The sequence below is a fragment of the Giraffa tippelskirchi genome, chromosome 11, assembly GCF_054371585.1.
Source record: "Giraffa tippelskirchi isolate mGirTip1 chromosome 11, T2T-mGirTip1v1.2.pri, whole genome shotgun sequence".
NCBI classification, from domain to species: Eukaryota; Metazoa; Chordata; class Mammalia; order Artiodactyla; family Giraffidae; genus Giraffa; species Giraffa tippelskirchi.
Genome location: NC_137285.1, coordinates 14,271,374 through 14,291,480, shown reverse-complemented (window position 1 = coordinate 14,291,480; position 20,107 = coordinate 14,271,374). Strand labels below are relative to the sequence as shown.

At 47.1% G+C, this 20,107-nt stretch overlaps 1 protein-coding gene across 1 annotated transcript in view; it reads right to left on the bottom strand.

The window, feature by feature from the left end:
• Positions 1-1,728: 1,728 nt before the first annotated feature.
• Positions 1,729-20,107, bottom strand: part of RNFT2 (ring finger protein, transmembrane 2) — a 61,378-nt gene continuing 42,999 nt past the window's right edge. The window contains exons 8-11 of the mRNA XM_081539703.1: positions 8,630-8,779; positions 7,055-7,120; positions 6,813-6,914; positions 1,729-2,676 (exon numbers count right to left, since the gene is read on the bottom strand). Of these exons, the coding sequence (XP_081395829.1) occupies positions 2,542-2,676; positions 6,813-6,914; positions 7,055-7,120; positions 8,630-8,779 (453 nt within the window). The 3' untranslated portion in view covers positions 1,729-2,541. The remainder of the gene's footprint in view (positions 2,677-6,812; positions 6,915-7,054; positions 7,121-8,629; positions 8,780-20,107) is intronic.

Here is a 20,107-nt window from a genome sequence, read left to right as displayed (position 1 = left end):
AACTACTCCCCCTCCGAGTGTCCCCCGCATGTGACACACTTTATAGTGTCTGAGACACGGCTCATTATTTGCAGAATGTTCAATATTTTTTTTTTGGTGGCATGAGTGTAATTGACAAAATGGTTGGGGTATTCATCAGTAATCTACATTGCTGGTTTTCCTGGTTCCCATAGATAATGCACTAGGCTTTGTCACCCTGGAGATGGCTACAGGGAGGTAAAGTGACTTCCCAAAGCCATGCAGAGTCTGAAATCAGAATTCCAGGCCTGACTCCCAGCAGACTGCTCTGTCTGCTCCATCACATGCTGGCACATTAATAAGTCTTCTTCAGTGGCATTTTCTCATGCTTCTTTGATGGCATCTGCAGGCAGGATGATCCTTCTGATAAAAATCGGCTGTAGAAGCTCCTGGTGTGTCCCTTCAGTTCTTCCTCAAGGCAGCGGGGTGGGGGCGGGGGAAAGGGGGGAGGGGGCAGAGCAGCCAAATCCGCCTGGCCCCACTTCCCCTTCTGACTTGATTATCCCTGCAAGTGGGATTGTTAACATCATGGCTATTGCCATAGTAACAGAGCTTGAAAGATGCCACGCTGCCCTGGAAGGGATGTCTTGCTGGGTACCAGGAAAGAGCCAGGGATGTCAGGCAAAGGAAAAGTCCTGACTTGATAGCACAAAAGGGGTGAATGTCCTGAATCTCTTGGGGATGGGATGGACATGAGAATCCTGGCTGAGGGTGAGGTAGCAGCAAGGCTCCCACCATTTCTCTTGGGCTTTCTTGCTCATCTGCTCAGTAGCCACCCAGACTGCTCTCCCTGTAATGCTGTTGGCACTAGCCTGTGGCTGAGGTTGACAGTGAGGGAATGGCGTTCGGAGGGTGGGTAGGCCAGGCAAGATTCCAGGGGCTTCCAAGGGACCACTTGTGCCTTCTCCTCCCAGATTTCAGAGCAGGGAGGGTCTCGTGGTGGAGAGCTTGTGTTACAGAGATTAGGAGCTCTGGTAGAGACATTCCAGGAAACACCGATTGCTGCAGTGCTCTCTGCCAGCATACTGGCTTGTGGAAAAAAAAACCCATAACAAGGATCTTGCCTTTTGCTCTCAAGGCTACCAGGGGAGAAGGCAATGGCCACAGGAGCTGTTGACAAGCCTGAGACTTAAATGAGGGACAGGACAAAAGGGGAAGAGAAATAAAGACGGGAGGGGACACCCAGTAACACCTGCGTCTGGACCAGAGCCGGCCTTTCTATTTTTTCACTTTTGGGTCACGTCCCATGGCATGTGGGATCTTAGTGCCCAGGCCCCCTGCACTGGGGCACAGTCTTAACCTCTGCCGCTGGGGAGTCCCCAGAACCGGCCTTTCTTGATGTGCCATGTGTTGTGCTCCATCAGTTGTGTCTGACTCTTTTGCGACCCCATGGACTGTAACCCACCAGGCTCCTCCGTCCATGGGATTTCCCAGGCAAGAATACTGGAGGGGGTTGCCATTTCCTACTCCAGGGGATCTTCCCCACCCAGGCATTGAACCCATGTCTCCTGCATTGGCAGATGGATTATTTACCACTGCACCACCTGGAAGATACCCAATCACAACTGAGCATCCTGGTGGGAGTCTAGCTAAACAGCAACTTTAAGGACCAGATTTTTCCGTGAACCCAATCACGACTAGATTCCCGGAGCTGGCATTCGCTATTAGCATCCTCAACGCAGTCCAAATGAAACACACTACATACTTGAGTCACTGATGACGTCAGAATCACCTCTTGTGCTTTGGGGAAAAAAAAAACATGACTGTGGAGCCCCACGCCTGCAGTGTCTGAGCAGCACGTCAGTGTGTGGTTAAGAGGCAGGCTCCAAAGCCAGACAGGCCGGGGTTGGAAGCTTGGTCCATCACTGCTCGCCGGGTGACCTGGGAAACTTTTCACATGGAGCTCTGAGCTCAGTTTCCTCATCTGTGAAACAGAAGAGACAACGACAGTACCTCCACCACGGGAAGGTTGTGAGCATTACAGGAGGTCGTCTGGGCCGAAAGTTCGAGACTGTGCCTGGCTCACTCGAGGGTTCTGATACACGAAGTTCCTGCAGGTATGAGGTGGGGCCCAGCATTTGCATTTGAAAAGTACTTCACAGTGATTCTCTTCTGCAGACCTGGGCCCCTGGCGGGGAGGCAGCATAGAAAGGCCTCTCTCCAGTTTGCAGCATCAGGTGTCAGGTCAACACGGGTTATGATCACCAACAGGTAGAACCTGGTCCATTATCAGTTCTTTGACTCGGAGGGAGGAGGGAGACCGACCTCGGCAGAGACCAAGTGTGAGCGAGAAGGCATCCCCATGTGGAGGTGAAGGATGCGCAAGCCATAAACAGAACAAGAGAGGAAGGTGAGGGCGGGGCGGGGGGGGGGGGGACAGCGGCTGCATGGAGAGAGGAGGAGGGAGGACAGTCGCAGCCTGAGGGCTGTTTCCCAGGAAGCTCCCAGAGGTGGTCCTGACAGCGCTGACCCTCCGTCATCTCCCTGGTGTGCCTGGGAGCCCTGGGGCCACAGTCTTCAGCCTTAGTACACCTGGAAGTGTGCCGAAGTGGCCCCGTCCTTCCAGCAGCGCAGGGTATCCACAGCAACTGAGCGGCAGAGTGGGCAGGTGCGCTCACGGTCCAGCCAGAGGCAGAGGCACTCCTCACAGAACACATGCTGCGGGGGACAGCAATCAGGACCACTGGGGTCGCTTCCCCCAGCATCCGCCCCATGCCCGCCTCAGTCCTAGGAGCTGAGACCCAGTAGTGAACAAGACAGACGATTTCTGCCCCGAGTAGTCAAGGGATGCTTCCTGGAGGTGGGGTGATGCTTGTGTTGAAGTCTGAAGGATGTTTAGGGGTTAACTGGGGGAAGAGAAGGGGTGGGGCTAGAGCATTCCAAGCTGAAGGGAACAGCTATGCAAACCTCCTGAGATGGGAAAGTGTTTGAAATCTTGAGATGCTCAAAGTGGCTACAGGGTGTAGGGGAGTGGGGGAGAGGAGGTGAGGAGGCCATGCAGAGCCTTGAAGGTCATGCCCAAATTCTCACCATGGTCTGAAGGGCAGGACCCAGGGTTCAGCGGGCCCAGCAGCTCCACAAGGGCAGTGACTGCTTCTGCTGTAGCCCCACTGCCTAGCTCTGGCCTGCACTCTGACAAATGAATGCCTTCCCAGGAGGGTTAGGTAGAAGATTCTAGAAATACCAGGATGATGAAAACCTGGTCCCTGGCCTCCAGGAGCTCACGGTCTCCTTCTCAGAGAATCAGACAGGACAGAAGCTGGTGCTAAATTAAGAGATTCAAAGCACATAGAACCCCAGGGGCCGGGCTAGAGGAGTTCATGACCTAGGACTGCCTCCTACATCTAGAGAAACAAAGGGGTGTCTACAGAGGAAGGGGGCAGAGGGGTCCTTCCAGGCTGGGATTTGTAGCATCAGGTCAGTTTGTGGTCGGTAGAGGATTGCAGGCGGGGCTGGATGGTTAACAGTTCCCTGGCTATGTCTCCTGGAGTGTGGACTTGGGAGAGATATCCTGGGGTGGGGGGCAGGCCACCCTGCCCTCAGGAGATGCTCTATCCATCTTATCTGTCCCATCCACCCATCCATCCATCCATCTCTCCAACCATCCCATTCCTTCCCTCTAGCCAATGTTTACTGAGTCAGTACTGTGGTTACACTACTAAGACAGACATGGTCACCACTCCCAAGTGGCTTACAATCTGGCAAAGAGGAGACAGACCTTACCTACCAGTTGCCCAATTAGCCATCTAGCTGACAACTGGGATAAGTGCTATGAAGGAAAAACACAGGATCTGGAGGCTGCATGCCTAGGGGCACTGACTAGTCTGGGGAAACAGAATCAGGGAAGCCTTTAATGAGGATATAACACTTGACTCATTCATCCATTTGCTCATCCATTCGGTGCATTTAGGAATTGCTGAGGCCCTTTTCCCTGTGGAAGGCATCTTTGTCCTTGTCCTTCTAAGCCCAGCTCACAGGAGCACAGCAAGACCAAGGTGTGTGCTGGGCCTGGCCAGGTATGTGCGCTTCAACCAGTACTGAGTGTGGCCACTGCTCCTAGCTCTGGGATGGTGGTGTCTTGTCCAACCCCTCCCACCAATTCTAATCCAGTAATGGGAACACATAGTGGTACTGGGAGAAGAATGGGAGAGAGACACACAGACTAAGGCTTGGAGAGACTGCCATCAAGGAAGAAGAAAAACTTCCACCTTGACATCATCTTCAAATAATCACTGCTACCGAGAAGGAAATACAGATGGCTCTGAAACATATGAGAAGATGCTCATCTGCTCTCATAATTAGACAAATGCAAATGAAAACTGCACCAAGATAGCGTTTGTCACCTGTCAGATTGGCGAGGCTCAGGAAAGGCTTGATAATGTGGTGTGTTGGTGAGGCGGGGGAAGCAAGAGGGCACGTCACACTCCTCACTGGAAGCGCAAACAGATACACTCCTTATGGAAGGCGATTTAGCAGTATCTGTCAGACTGCATACCCTCTGACCCAGTAATTCCACTACTAGGAATGTATCCTACTAAGAGCTTGCACGCATGTGAAATGGAATATTTGCCAATGAGAGCTAATGTTTATGGAGCCCTGACCGTGTGCCAGGTGTAGTTCTAGATGCATCACCTGAATTAACTCATTTAATCAACACAGTGAGTCCAGGTAGGTGCTACAGATCTCCCTATCCCTGATCCCTCCTGATAACCATATTTGTCATAACAGAAGATTATGAACCACTAAAAGCCCATCAATGGGAGGATGGATGAACAAAGTATGGTCAATCCATAAAATGGGATGTTATGCAAATAAGAAGCAATCTCTTCAGGCAGAGTTTCAAGTCAAAAAGAAATGATGCAGAATGCAGCTGGGACAGAATGGGCCACAAGGTAGGTCTTTTTGGAAATGATATGCTCATGGTGTGTGTTGTGTATTTAAACTTTTCAGAGCATCTCTGGAAAGATATAAAGAGAACCGGCAACAATGGTTGCCCGTGTGGGGGTTTAGGGGCCTAGGGAGCTAGGGATAAGTGAAAGAGCCCTGTCATCACTTCCCTTTTTGTATCTTTAAAATATCTTTTTAATGAACTTTTTATTTTGAAATAATCTTGTACTGTGCTGTGCTTAGTCACTCAGTCATGTCCAACTCTTTGTGACCCCATGGACTGCAGCCCATCAGGTGCCTCTGTTTGGGGATTCTCCAGGCAAGAATATTGGAGTGGGTTGCCATGCCCTCCTCCAGGTGATCTTCCCAACCCAGGGATCAAACCCATGTCTCCTGCATTGCAGGTGGATTCTTTACTGACTGAGCCACCAGGGAAGCCCAAGAATACTGGAGTGGGTAGCCTATCCATTTTCCAGGGCATCTTCCTGACCCAGGAATCAAACCAGGTTCTCCTGCATTGCAGGTAGTAGCTGAGCTACCAGGGAAGTCTGCAAAGGCAGTACAGAAAGTTTTGGATACCTTTCCCCTAGTTTCAGTCTCCCCCAGTATCATCCTCTTGCATCACCATGATCCATTTGTCAAAGTCAAGAAAGAAACCCACACAGAGGCATGACCATGGACTAAACTCCAGCCTCTCTTCGGATTTTATGACACTAGTTTTTCTCTCCTGTCCTCTCTCTGTATCAGGTCCCACACTGCGTTTAATTGTCATGACTTCTTCATCTCCTTTTTGAATGTTTTGAGTCATACAAATTTATTCTCAATTAAAAAAAATAAATACAATTAAAAATTAAAAATGAACCTCCTAAATATCCTCAGTGAAAACAAAAAAAAATTTGCTGATGCCAAAAAAGGCCCCCACCTCTTGTCCTCCTACCCCTGGGTGGTGGGGGCGAGGGGGTAGGGGCAGAGCCGTATGCTCTCCCATTCCTTCCAGTCTGCAGGCTACGCCTCCCCCAAAGCCTTCTCAACCTTCAACTCATCGCGCTCTGGCCCCGTCCCCTGGGATGCTGCATGAATCTCTCTTACACAGCACTTATCACTGCCTGCCTTGTTTCATAGTTATTTATGTATGTGTCTGTTTCCCCAGGGAGACTGTGTGCTTCTAGAGAAGGGGACAGGGCCTGTGTGTCCCCTGCCCCCTCCCCAGGTGTCTGATAGGATGCTTTGACTCATACACATTTGTTGAATTGACATCTTAGCCTGCCCCCATGTCAGGAAGGGGGGTGGGTAGGGGGAATGGTTGGGGGAGGAGGAGAAGGGATAAGTTTAGGCAGCTAAAAGTAACTGACCGGTACTATGAGTTGGTCACCCACAACTAATAATGAAAACAAGTGGTAGTAATAATTATAATGATGCTAATAACTGTAATAGTATAAAGTTTTAGGGCTGAATATTTCAAATTTAGCTCTTTCCAGGGATGATTTCATTTTATCATAAGAATAGCTCTTATGATTAAATAAAGTAGGCATTATTATGATACCCATTTTACAAATGAAAACAACCAAGGTTTGGGGAAATGGACTGAGCCACTTGGGATCCACACACCTGCTGAGATTCACATGCAGAACATTCTGACACTGTACCATACCAAATGTGCATTTTCTACATTTTACTGATGAAACCAAGGCTCGGAGTGGTGAAGTAACCTGCCCCAGGGAAGCCAGCTGGGAAGAGGCAGAACTGAGTTTTATACTTGGGTCTGACAGACTCCAGGCTTCACCACACTGTTCCCAGAGACCCAGCCCAGAGCCCCGAGGTTTGGCCAGAGGACAAGCACCTGGGACTCCTGTATGGGACAGGGCCCTGTGGCCCCATGCCCCATGGTCCCGCCCGGCCCTGCTCACCTGGCACATGAGGACCAGAGGCTCTCGGAACTCAGCCTGGCAGATGGCACAGATGTCACCAGCTTCTGTGCACTGCTGCCCCGTGGCCCGGACTCCGTAATTCTGCTTGACAGAAGGGAGGGAGAAAGACACAAACACAGCTGTGGCCCCTCGCTGGAGAGGTACCCTCAGAAGCACAGTGTGGTCTCATCCCAGTTTCCGGTTCCTATGAGCTCGGTGAGGCCCATCAGAAGCCAACTCACCTGAGAGGTGCAGAGAAGCTTCAGGGCCTTCCTGACTCCACCCACGCGGCCACAGATGTCGAAGGACTGAAAGGAGAGTGAGGGGATGGCTACAAACTATCCAAGGACGGTTCAGGATCTTTCTCACAATGGGCCTCGTCTTTGACTCTGAACATTTGCAGGGTACATCCTCCCATTTGAAACTCCCCATTCCCACCAGTTTTGCTTAGCTTTTGTCTTGCTACCCATCAGCAGTCTCCTCTGCCAGTGGGGCCAGGATGGCGAACATATGGCATGCCTACTGCCTTTTCCCCCACCACAAACCCAGGGCAGGCATTGCTAATCGATCTCATCACTCTTCTTCTGAGCCAGGCTGTGATCATCCTTCTCCATCTAGCACTCCTGTCAGCCACGGCCAGCAGATCACAATCGGCCCCCAGTGGTTGACTCTACATGGACTGCCTGGCTAGTTCTGCTTTAAGGAAAGGGAACACATGATTCTTCCAGGATTCTCTAAAGCCAGAAATAGATATGGAAAAAGAAAGAGGAGGATGTGCTTATTGTTGGGGGTGGGGGAATCTGACTCTGCACTAATGATGAAAAGAGACGCACTCTATACTGACTTGCAGAGTTGAGGGTGTGCAATTTAAGAGGGACAGAAAACAAATTCCATGGTTGTGCTGTTGGGGGGTTGAGATCTCCAGACTCTGGAGGCAGCCTGCCTGGGTTTGATGCTCGTTCTGTGATCTCCAGCTGAGCGATGCTGGACAAGTTACTTCTCTCTGGACCTCTGTACCCTTTCCCATAATATTGACATGATAATGGAATGCATCTGGAGGGGTTGTTGTGAAGAAGACAATGAGAAAGGATGGCATATAGTGAGTTTTATGGGTAAGAAATTAGGATGGCTGTAGCCATAAATGCAGGAGAGTACTGACATATGGTATAATGTGGAGGAACCTCAGAAATGACTCTAAGTGAAAGAAGCCAGACACCAAAGATCACAGAGTGTATGATTCCATTTACATGAAAATGCCCAGAAAAGGTAAATCCAGAGAGTCTTCAGAAAGAAGACCTGTGGTGGCCAGTGGCTGATAGAAGAATGAAGAGTGATGCTTCATAAGTTGCTGCTGTTATTGTTTAGTTGCTAAGTCATGTTCAATTCTTTGTGACTTCATGGACTGTGATCCACCAGGCTCCTCTGTCCATGGGATTTCCCAGACAAGAATACTGGAGAAGATTGCCATTTCCTTCTCCAGGGGACCTTCCCAACCCAGGGATCGAACCTGTGTCTCCTGCATTGGCAGGCAGGTTCTTTACCACTGAGCCACCTTTCTTTGTGGGCTGATGGAAATACCCTGGAACTAGACAGAGCTGGTGGTGACACAACAGTGAGAATCTTCTAAGTGACACTGAACTGTTCACTATAAAATGATACAATAATTTCGTACTGTGTGAATTTAGTTTTTCAGTTAAACAGAAAGAGATTAGGGTGTTTATCCAGGTTCCTCACTTGCCCCCCTGCCACCATCTGCCAGGTCCAGCTGGTGAATGGGTCATCCTTAGGCCAGCCCTCTAGCCCCCAGGCCACCTCACCTTGCAGAGGCTGTAGAGGACGATCAGGACTCCTCCCAGGAAGTAGCTGTTGGAGGAATCATCACCCATGATGTATTTATACCACAGCTGGATGGGAACGAGGGATCGGAACAGCTGGCTCAGCTCCTCAATGACCAGATAGAACTTTCCCTGCAACCACACAGAAAGCATCAATTACTATCAGCAGTAAAGACCCAAAGGACCTAGCTGGGGGGCCTCCAGCCCGGGGAGTAATGACATTCCAGGTCACAGCCAGCCCATTAATCAGCTCTGGAAAGCACTCAGGCCTGCTCCTAATGGGCCTGCGATGTGGCCGGGGAGACAAGGCCCCTGCCTGCTGCCCTCACCCGCTGCCCACCAGCCCAGGAGATCAACGCTCTGAGGATCGCCTTTCAGGGAGGCAGAAACTGGACACCTTTGGTAGAAGGTTGGAGTGTGGGTCACTCCCTGGTGCCTGCTGTGGCTTTGAGGGCTCCAAGCCAATCATGGGGCAACAGTCACTGGCCCTGCACACAGATCACGCTCATCTCTAGGGGGCTGGCCCCAGCTTCACGGGCGACTGCCCTCAGTGGAAGGGGCAGGGTGGACCATGGGATGCAGAGAAGGATAGGCAGAGAAAGAAAGAGGAGGGGAGAAGATGGCCCAGCTCCCCTGCCTACTGACTCCAAGGAGGCAGGATCGTATGTGGGGAAAGAACATGGACTCAGGGGTGGGGTCTCAGGTTGGGGGGACTCAGAACCTTAACTTGCTACATGTCCATGAGCCTCACTGTCATTATCTACAGAATGGGAATTGCAACTGCTACCTTCTGGGTGGCTCTGAAGATTAAAGGATAAAAACAGGAAAAGTATCTAGGGTTCTCTTTCTCTTCCTGTCTTGGCTTTTATTCAAGTCCCTCAGCTTTCTGGGGCCTGCACTATAAAATGGCCATGAAAATAACCTACCCTGCTGTGTTCAATGAAGTTAAACAGAAACTTCTTTGGGATCAAGCAATTCCACTCCCAGGTGTGTGCCCAAGAGAAAGGAAAATATATATCCATTTACAGGCAAATGTTCATAGCAGCTTTATTCATAATATCCCCAAACTGGAAACAGCCCAAACGTCCATCCACGGAAGAATGGATAAACAAACTGTGGTATATTTATACAATAGGATATTACTCAGCAATAAAAAAGGAACAAATGTTTGTGATACACAATAGCCTGGATGAGTCTCACACACTCTAGCCAATCAAAGGAGACAGATACAAAACAGTACATATTGTGTCACTGTGATTTACATGAAGTTCTAAAATAGGCCACGGTAAACTGCAATGACGGAAACAAGATCAGTGGTTGCCTGGGGTGAGATGGGGGAGGACGGACTGTAAGGGGGCATCAGGGAATTTGGAGGAATGAAAGAAATTTCAGATTGTCTACATAAAATTTTATATTGTATATAGTGATGGGGTGGTGGTTATTCGTGTGCATACATTTGCTAAAACTCACTGAAATGTGTGCTTCAAATCTATGTGTTTTGTTGTACAGATATACAATGTTCTACACCTCAATAAAGCCAACTGAAACAAACAAACAGAAACAAATAGCCCTGCCCCAAGCATTCATAGCCTTAAAAATATGAATAGGGACTTCCCTGGTGGTCCAGTGGTTAAGATCCCACACTCCCAATGCAGGGGGCCCTGGTTTGATACCTGGTCAGGGTGATCCCACATGTCACAACCAAGAGTTCAAAACTAAAGATTCCTCATGCCACAGTGAAGACCGAAGATCCCAACTAAGACCCCATGCAGCCAAATAAATAAATACATAAATAAATATTTTTTAAAAAGTGAATAATTTTTGTTCCAGCAATTCTACTAGGAGTTTATCCTAATAAATCAGGGATTTGGGTTAATAGATATGTCAGTAGGAAAGGCCATTGCAGCATTCTTTGTAACAGAACAACAACAAAAAAAACAGGTGACAAAGTAAATGTGTACAAAGAGGGTCTGGTTATGATAGAGATCAATAATGCAAAGCCATATAGCCAGTCAAATACCATCCTGAAAATGAGTGACTTTGCAGTGAAGAAATCCAGCACATATTGCCTTAACCAAGGTTAATTAAGGTTAACATCCCCAGTAATAAATCACTGAAGCCTAAATCTTTGATATGATGCACTGAGAGAAACACAGTATCACTCTTGTGTATTCTGGTCAAAAACTTACAACCTCAGTTGAATCATGAGAAAACAAGAGACAAATCCAAACTGAGGAACATTCTACAAAATAACTATCCAGGATTCTTCAAAAGCATGACATTCATGAAAAACCAAGAAAAGACCAAGGAATTGTTAGATTAGAGAAGAAGGTGAGTGAAAGTTCCTCAGTCATGTCCGACTCTTTGCAACCCCATGGACCGTAGCCTGCCACACTCCTCTGTCCATGGAATTCTTCAGTAGTGAGTAGCCATTCCCTCTTCAGGGGATCTTACTGACTCAGGGACTGAACCTGGGTCTCCTGCATTGCAGGCAGATTCTTTACCATCTAAGCCAAGACTAGGGAGACGTGACTAATGCAATGTGGAATCTTAGATTTGGTCCTTAGATCAGGAAAAAGACATCTGTGGGACAACGGGCAAAATGTGACAAGGTCTGCAGTTTAGCTACTAGTACGGGAATTGATCTTAATTTCTTGGCTTTGCTAACTGAACTATGATTATATTAAATGTAACATTAGGGGAAGCTAGGCGACGGGTACATGGGAACTCTGCACTATTTTTGCAACTTTGCTCTGAGTTGAAAATCATTCCAAAATTAAAAATTAAAAAAGAAATAATCCTGGCAAAAGATATCTATTGATTCAGGGAAATGCTCATATTATAGTTCCAAGTGGAAAAGACACAGAATGTAGAAACTACTCATTTTATTGTGGTTTTCTGTCTTTTCCAATTTTTTTGGTACTGAGCATATGATGTGTTTAAATTAGAGGGAGAAAAAGGTTATGAAAACATGTTGCGTATCCACAAATGGATAATGTAAAAGGCTATGGATACAGACTTTACATCCATGTTGCTATATTCTGTCTTGATGGCCTGGATATAGGTCACTCGCAAGGGGACCCCGTGAAGTGGATGTACCCACACCTGCTAAGAACCAAGGAAGGGCATCCAGTCATCTGTTCACTCCCATGTCTGATCTTGCAGAATCAGAACCTCACTCCAGACCTGCTGAAGCCCAGAACCATCTGTGATTTAACAAGGTTCCCAGGTGATGGGTGTGCACATTTAAGTTTGAGAATCTCTCTTTCAATGGATAAGTGGAAGAAGGACAGTGCAGTAATGTGGGACAATGAGGGAAGAAGGGTGTTGCAGAAGCTCAGAGGTGACGAGAAGGATGGTCAGTCTTTGGCTATCTTGCTGGGAAGCCTTCTGTCTGTCCACCTGGCCCTATGATGGGTGAGGATATGACCACCTCATGAAAGATCCTATGTCCCTGTGTCTCTGGGAACCCCTGCCTGGTGGCATCTGGCTGACTCTGGGGGACAGACCCCTCTGCCCCCTCTCAGGCTGATCTTGTACCAGCGGTCCGGCTTGGTGGGTACAAGTGCAGCCTCGGGAACCACACAGCCTGGAGTTAGATCCTATTGCCAGCTACCTTGCTATGTCTGTTCCCTTGTCATTGTCTTTGGAGTCCCCCAATTCTCAGGCTCCACTGGCTGAGAGCTGGTCCCCTGGTCCAGACCCCATGCTTCCCACTAGCCTAATGAGTGAATCCAGAACAAAGGTCAGCACACTTTTTCTTCTTCCATGGGCCAGATAGTGACTACTTTGGCTTTGAGGTCATACAGCCTCTGTCACCACTATTCCCCTCAGCTATTGACAACAGACAAACAAATAGGCAAGGCTGTAAAACTTTATTTGCCAAAACAGGTGTCAGGCCATATTTGAATGCAGCTTGTGGTTTACTGACCCCTGATCTACACATCAGAACCTAGATAAGTCAAGTCTGGGGGCTCCCAACATATCCCCAGAATTTCAGGGCAGACTCAGGGACCAGCTTTTGGGCCCCTCTTTCAGGTGCTTTGCTATGAAGACCAAGCTCCTTCTCTGCAGATGGATGTCTGGCCCCATACTCTTCTGTGTCTCAGCTAGTTGTCACCTCCTATGAGAACCCTTCCCCAACTACTTAATTAGGTGCTCCTGTTATACCCTTTAAATCACTCTTTTAGATCACCTCTCACAATATTTAAAAATCATCTCTCTTTTCCTCTGGATCGTAAGCCCCATCAGCATGAAGATAATTTGGCTCCCGGTCATATCGCCGGCACGCAGCACATAGTAGGTGCTTACTTAAGAGCTAGAGACATTGGAAGCACAAGGTTTCCACCCCTATTACTCAGGTCAATGTCTAGAGTTTGCTGATGGAGAAACAGAGTTGGAACATGGAAGAGAGTACTTTTCTTTATAAGCAAGCCCTGATGTCACAGAAAATAAAATAAAGGGAGAGAGAGAGCTAAAGGTAGCAATTAGCTGCTGGCGGGGTGGGGGGGGCACTTGGAGAAGACGATAGAACCACTGGGGAGAACTGGGCATATCCCAGTGAAACCATCTCTCTCTAATTAAGCAGTTTTATAATTCCAGGTTGCTTAAGCGTGTTATTTCTGACGACCACCAAATGGAATGTGTGGTTTCTCCAGGGTGTCAGAGAACAAGGAAAGCAGTCAGATTATGAGCCGTCTGGCCTCCCTGTCACCCGTGAAGGGGGAGCAGTAGCAATTGCTGCACAACTCGGGCATGGAGAGTTTGCTTCTGGGATTCTGATAAAGGGGGCGGTAACAGTCAAGATGGAGAAGGCGGATTTGGTTCTGATTTTCTTACTGCTTGAAGGGGGGAGGGAAGGACCACAAGTGAACTGGGAAGCTAGGAAACAACAGAGGACTGACTCTAGAAGGGAGTGAGAAGTAAGGCAAGTGGGATGCTGAGAAGCTGAAGAAAGGAATAGAGAAAGAACACTGGAGAAACACACCTAGGAAAGGTGATGTGAAGGATTACGGGGATGAAGAGGAAGGGGACAGAGACACAAGCAGAGAGTTGTTAGCAGCATAAATATACAAAGACATAAAGAATAGATAGACACGGAAAGATTTTTTTCTGCATCAAATCATTAACGAATATTTATGCGACTTTACCTGTTTACGAATTTCTTTCATACACATTTTTCTCGTCTACAGAAGTAGGACAGCATGGTGGTTAAGGGCATGCAATTTGAGGCTCCAAGGTCAAATATGCTGCCTACTAAATTGGTTGACTTAGGGCAATAATTAAACTTCTCTGAGCCTCAGTTTACTCATCTGTAAGTGGGCTTGAAAACAAACACACACAGTGGAAAACAACCAAAAAAAAAAAAGAGGGCCCCAATAGGTACGTTTCCAACTTCTCTGGTGTAAATACTCCCACCAGGCCAATTTCAAGCTACCTAGTGTTTAAGGACTACTTGCAAATTTCCTGAAAATGTAACCATCCGCTCTCATAAGCTGTTGCAAGTTGGCTCCAACACACCAAAGTGACTGGGAGGACTGAGTGAGCATATGAACCTAAAATACAGGTACTCAGAAAGGGCCCAATGCATGATGAGAGCCAGTAAAGAACCTCACGATGACCTGGGGATGTGGGCATTATTACTGTCACCTTCTTTCAGAGAAGGGGCATTCCAGGTTCAAAAGAACTAGGACTGAACTAGAATGAGGCAGAGGTGCTATCTGGGATGCCCAGGCCCCATGAGACCTGGTAGCTGTCAGAGTCTCCCCCTCGCTTGCCTTTCTTCCTCCAGCATCACATTATGAAAAACCCAGGGGGAGACTACATGCAGAGGCCATGTGCAGAGGGAGAGGCTCCGAGCAAGACTACATGGGGGAGAAGCAAGGAACCCAGACAACAGGGAGAACCGAGGTGGCAGATATAGGACCCTGGGCAATTCATCCCACCCGTGTCAGCTGAGCCATTAGACCCGTGAGTGAAAAAGCCATCTTAGATGGTCCAGACTCACTGTACATCACATGAAGACCAGCTGTCCTCAGTGTGTCCTGGCTGAACTCCTGACCCACAGAATAACAGGAAATAATGAAATGGTGGTTGTTTGAAGCCAAAAGAAAGAAAAAAAGAGAAAGAAGAACTAAAGTACTCATCTAAGGATACTCAGCCAGTGCTATGGATTGAATGTGTCCCCACAAAATTCTTACTCTGAAGCCCTCAGCCTCAGTATGATGGTATCTGGAGAAAGGGGCCTTTTGAGAGGTAATTAGGTTATGAGAGTGGAGCCTTTCAGGAGGATGAAGGGCTTCATGAGGATGGAGCCCTCATGAATGGGATTAGTGTCCTTATAAGAAGAGATATAAGAGCATCCATCCTCTCTCCCTCCCTCACTCCTTCCCTCCTTCAGTGCTGACTACCTGTCTCTCCTCCCAAACCCTTGCCATCATCCTTCACTCTCCTTTCTCTCATAACCAGCATCCAATCCATCTACAAACTCTCCTGGAAACAGCTCCCTAACAGTGACTGCCCTTGTCTCACTATGGTTATTCTTCGCATGGTATCCAAAATAAACTTCTCAAACACAAGGCAGATCAAATCATCCCTGGGTTCAAACTTGCCAATGTTTTATACCTCTCTTAGAGTGACATCTGATGCTCCCTCCTGTCTTCCAGAGCCTATAAGACTAGCTCCCAGCTCATATGTCTGATGTGCTTGATTCTCAAGAAAACCAAAACCAAAAGCTCCTACCTTAGAGCCTTTGCACTTGCTCTTCCCTCTACCCAGAGCACTCTTCCTCCTGATGTCTGTCAACTACCCTTGGGTCTTGGCATACATGTCATCGCATCAGTAAGGACCCCTGAACAATGTACATAAAATAGCAACTCTATACTTCTTACTGCACCACCATACTCCCTATCGTCTGTATTTAGCTTTTCATTTTTCTTTTTTGCACTCACCCCCAACACAGACTGTATTTCTTTGTTATGAGAATATATACACCTGAAATACAGGGGCTCTGTATCTTTTTGGTGTTATCATTTCTGTTTGAAGAATATAGAGGGTCCTCAGTTCACATCTGCTGAATGAATGAGTGGGCCTCCGTGTCTTCATCTATAGACTGGAGATAAGGTCTTTTGAAAGGGTTTTGATGTTAATAATAATAAATATATACATTGAGGGCTTATTACTTGCTAGGTACTATACTAAGCACTTTGTATTAATTAGTTTAATCCTCACCACAAGCTATGAGATAGGAGATATCATCATCCTCATGTTACAGAGGAGTAAACTAGGGCACAGAGAGGTTAAGTCACTTGCTCAAAGTCACACAGCTGGTAGGCAGCGGAGACTGAATTTGAATACAGGCAGGCTGGTTCCAGAGGCCACTTGATAAATCCCCTCTCATCAGAAAAATAAGTAACATGTTAAGATATTAAAACAAAGTGTGACATACCACAATATTAAAAGTTGACTATAATTATTACTACCGCTGCTTGCTGCCAGCTAAACGAAGCTCATTTCAGACTAAGGGCTAAAGAGAAATAAGTCATAACCATCTTGGGTGCTGATTGCCCCTTAGGCCAACTAGCTTGGCTAAGTCTGATGTGTGGATGGCTGGTGATGTTTGTCGGCTTAGTATGTTAACACTCCAAGACCTTGTTTTCAAAAGCCAGCAACACCGCCACAAGAAGAGCAATACCTGCTCTTCTTTCTAGAATGTTCTTTGAAGAACACAAATCTGATCATTGTGGACTCCTGCTTATAACACTCCATGGCTCCCCACTACCCTCAGGACAAAGGCTAAACTATTACCAAGCCCTCTCGACCTGCCCCCGTCTCCACTGGAGCCATAGGCCATGCTCTAAGGAAAACTTATGACCTTGATCATGACAATTGCTAGGGGTTACTACTGAGCATCCAACTAAATCAACGTTTCTGAAAGTGTGGTCCAGGACCCTCAGGGTCCCCAAAACCCTTCCAGAGAGTCTGTGAAATCAAAACTATTTTCATCATGATTCTCAGACATTAATTGATATTTTTATTCTCTAACAAGTGTACCATGGAGGTTTTCCTAAGGCTGCCTGATGTGATGTGCAACGAATATGAGGGCACAAGTATCTTCTATTAAGCCAGATAATAATCTATGAAAATGCTAAAAACATGCCCTTTTTCTCAGTAATTAAAAGGATACTTATGTCTTTAAAATGTTTTTATGTTAACATGTAATGAGTTGATTATTAAGTTAATTAGTAAGTACTGTAAAAAGTTCTTGGTTTTAATTTTTATTGTGGTGAACTGATTTTAATTTCTATTCCGGTTACCTGGGTCATAACAATAATCCATACATGGGAACTTGAGGTCTTCAATACTTTTTAGAAATGTAAAGAGGTCCTAAGTCTAAAATGTCTGAGAACACCTGAGAAGCACCTGGAATAGAGTAACTGTCCAATAACTTTGACTACCACTACTATTAGCACCATCTGTTTCTTTTATAGGCTGTGAGCTTCATGAGTGAGAGAACCATATCCTGTTCACCATCTTTCCCCTATGCTTACTCAATGTGTGTTCCTAATTGCTAGCTGTCACCTCACATTCATTTTTTCCTTCTTCCTTAGTACTAGAGTCATCAATATTTTAGCTAGATGATATCTCAAGCAAAGACTACACCTCCCAGCTTCTCTCCTGCATCCAGCTGCCTTTTCAGTGGCACTAAGCTATAGTATAGATGTTCAAGCTGGTTTTAGAAAAGGCAGAGGAACCAGAGATCAAATTGCCAACATTCGCTGGATCATCGAAAAAGCAAGAAAGTTCCAGAAAAACATCTATTTCTGCTTTATTGACTATGCCAAAGCCTTTGACTGTGTGGATCACAATAAACTGGAAAATTCTTGAAGAGATGGGAATACCAGACCACCTGACCTGCCTCTTGAGAAACCTGTATGCAGGTCAGGAAGCAACAGTTAGAACTGGACATGGAACAACAGACTGGTTCCAAATGGGAAAAGGAGTACGTCAAGGCTGTATATTGTCACCCTGCTTATTTAACTTATATGCAGAGTACATCATGAGAAACGCTGGGCTGGAGGAAGCACAAGCTGGAATCAAGATTGCCAGGAGAAATATCAATAACCTCAGATATGCAGATGACACCACTCCTATGGCAGAAAGTGAAGAAGAACTAAAGGGCCTCTTGACGAAAATGAAAGAGGAGAGTGAAAAGTTGGCTTAAAGCTCAACATTCAGAAAACTAAGATCGTGGCATCTGGTCCCATCAGTTCATGGGAAATAGATGGGGAAACAGTGGAAACAGTGGCTGACTTTATTGTTTTGGGCTCCAAAATCACTGCAGATGGTGACTGCAGCCATGAAATACAAAGATACTTACTCCTTGGAAGGAAATTTATGACCAACCTAGACAGCATATTGAAAAACAGAGACATTACTTTGTCAACAAAGGTCCATCTAGTCAAGGCTGTGGTTTTTCCAGTGGTCATGTATGGATGTGAGAATTGGACTATAAAGAAAGCTGAGTGCCAAAGAATTGATGCTTTTGAACTGTGGTGTTGGAGAAGACTCTTGAGAGTCCCTTGGACTGCAAGGAGATCCAACCAGTCCATCTTAAAGGAGATCAGTAGTAGGTATTCATTGGAAGGACTGATGTTGAAGCTGAAACTCCAATACTTTGGCCACCTGATGCGAAGAGCTGACTCTTTTGAAAAGACCCTGATGCTGGCAAAGATTGAGGGCAGGAGAAGGGGACGACAGAAGATGAGATGGTTGGATGGCATCACTGACTCAATGGACATGGGTCTGGGTGGACTCCGGGAGTTGGTGATGGACAGGGAGGCCTGGCATGCTGCGGTTCATGGGGTCGCAAAGAGTTGGACATGACTGAGTGAGTGACTGAACTGAACTGAACTGAAGCTATAGTATAAGTGTCATGTGATAACTTCAGAGAAACTTTCACCTTATTCCCCTCTTCCTCTATCCTGCTATCTGGGACTTAGATGTGATGGCTGGTACTCCAGCTGCCATCGGGGGTCATGAGGAAGAGTCCCGCATCCTAGGATTGGTAAAGTAGTAACCTGAAAGGTGTCACACTACCAGGTTTGGATTGCTTACCTTTGGACTTAACACGGGAAGAAATAAATTCTTCTTAAATTTAAACTTTTTTTTTATTGCTGTTACTGGCATATCCCAGTTCTAACTAATACAAAGAGTCTGGAACTTGGTATGTGATCAACAAATGTTTGTTGAATGAATGAATAAACAGATGAATAGGTGGGCTAAATAATCTTGTGGTTCAAATGGCTAGGTTTTTCACAGGTGTGGCTCATACAGAACCCTGAAATCACAGATGCTAGGAACCAAGGGACTGTGTATAAGGAAATGCTTGAAACTGTTGAGGCTAGGAGCGAGGAAAAGGGGCTGTCCAGTGACTACTGGGCTCGGCACAAGAGCAACATGAGAAAGGCATGCAGTGCAGAAGAAAAAACAACGATTTAGCTCTTACTATGTGCTAGGCACCCACTCCCTGCACAACGCGTTGAGGTAGGTGCTATAAATGATCCCATTCTACAGATAAGGAATGTGAGGCCCACAGAATTGGTAACTTGCCCCAGGGGACACAGCTAGCAAGTTCTGGATGCCTCTACTTGGTAGGAAAGATGGCCAATGGCAGTCCCAAGCCAACACTCACACAGCCTAACTCCAACAGAAAGAGAGGCCCTGTTACTCCCTGAGCCCATTTACCAACCTGAACAGCAAGCCCTGGATAAATTGGTCACATGGGGCAGGCAGTGGGTGGGGGTGCCATGACTGACAGCCGCATCAGGACCACAGGTAGAGGGAGAGGCGGTTCCCCCATAGAGAGGGGAGTGGCAGGAAAAGGAGGCCAGAAAGCTTCTCTGAGTTTAAGTTAGAACAGGGCCAAAGGGAGTCCTCATTGCAGAGTCCTCCTTTAGTGTGGAGAAAATAAACAATAACTGTGTCCAGACTCCTGGTGCTTGCCCTCATTTGCTTCTCTTGCTCTGGACTGCTAGTTAGCTCCAGGCTGCCTCAAGGGACAGGGCCACACTTCCTGCTGCAAAATGGGTGGGCTAGGCCAGCGCAAAGGGCTGAAAACAAAGACTTTCTTGGGAAGGCATCCTGCGGGTCTGTTATGATTGCTGGCTGCACCGGGGGGACCGCAGCTGAAAGAGCCCTTCAGAACAAAACAGCCACAACATTGACCTCTGAAGTGCTGTGCCCATTGGCTAAGGGGCAAGAGGGCCCATCTTAGACTTCAGAAAGCTTTGGGGTGGGGAAAGGGTTGGTAACTGCCTTCGGAACAGCCTGGCCAGGAGTGCTGGGAGCAAGCGGTGTTGAGAGGACTGGGACTAGAAAGAAGGCTAGAGAGAAGAAATGTAGGGGGTGGGGAAATGGGAGAGACACAGGAGGGGAAATAGGGGATGTGCCCAAAAGAAG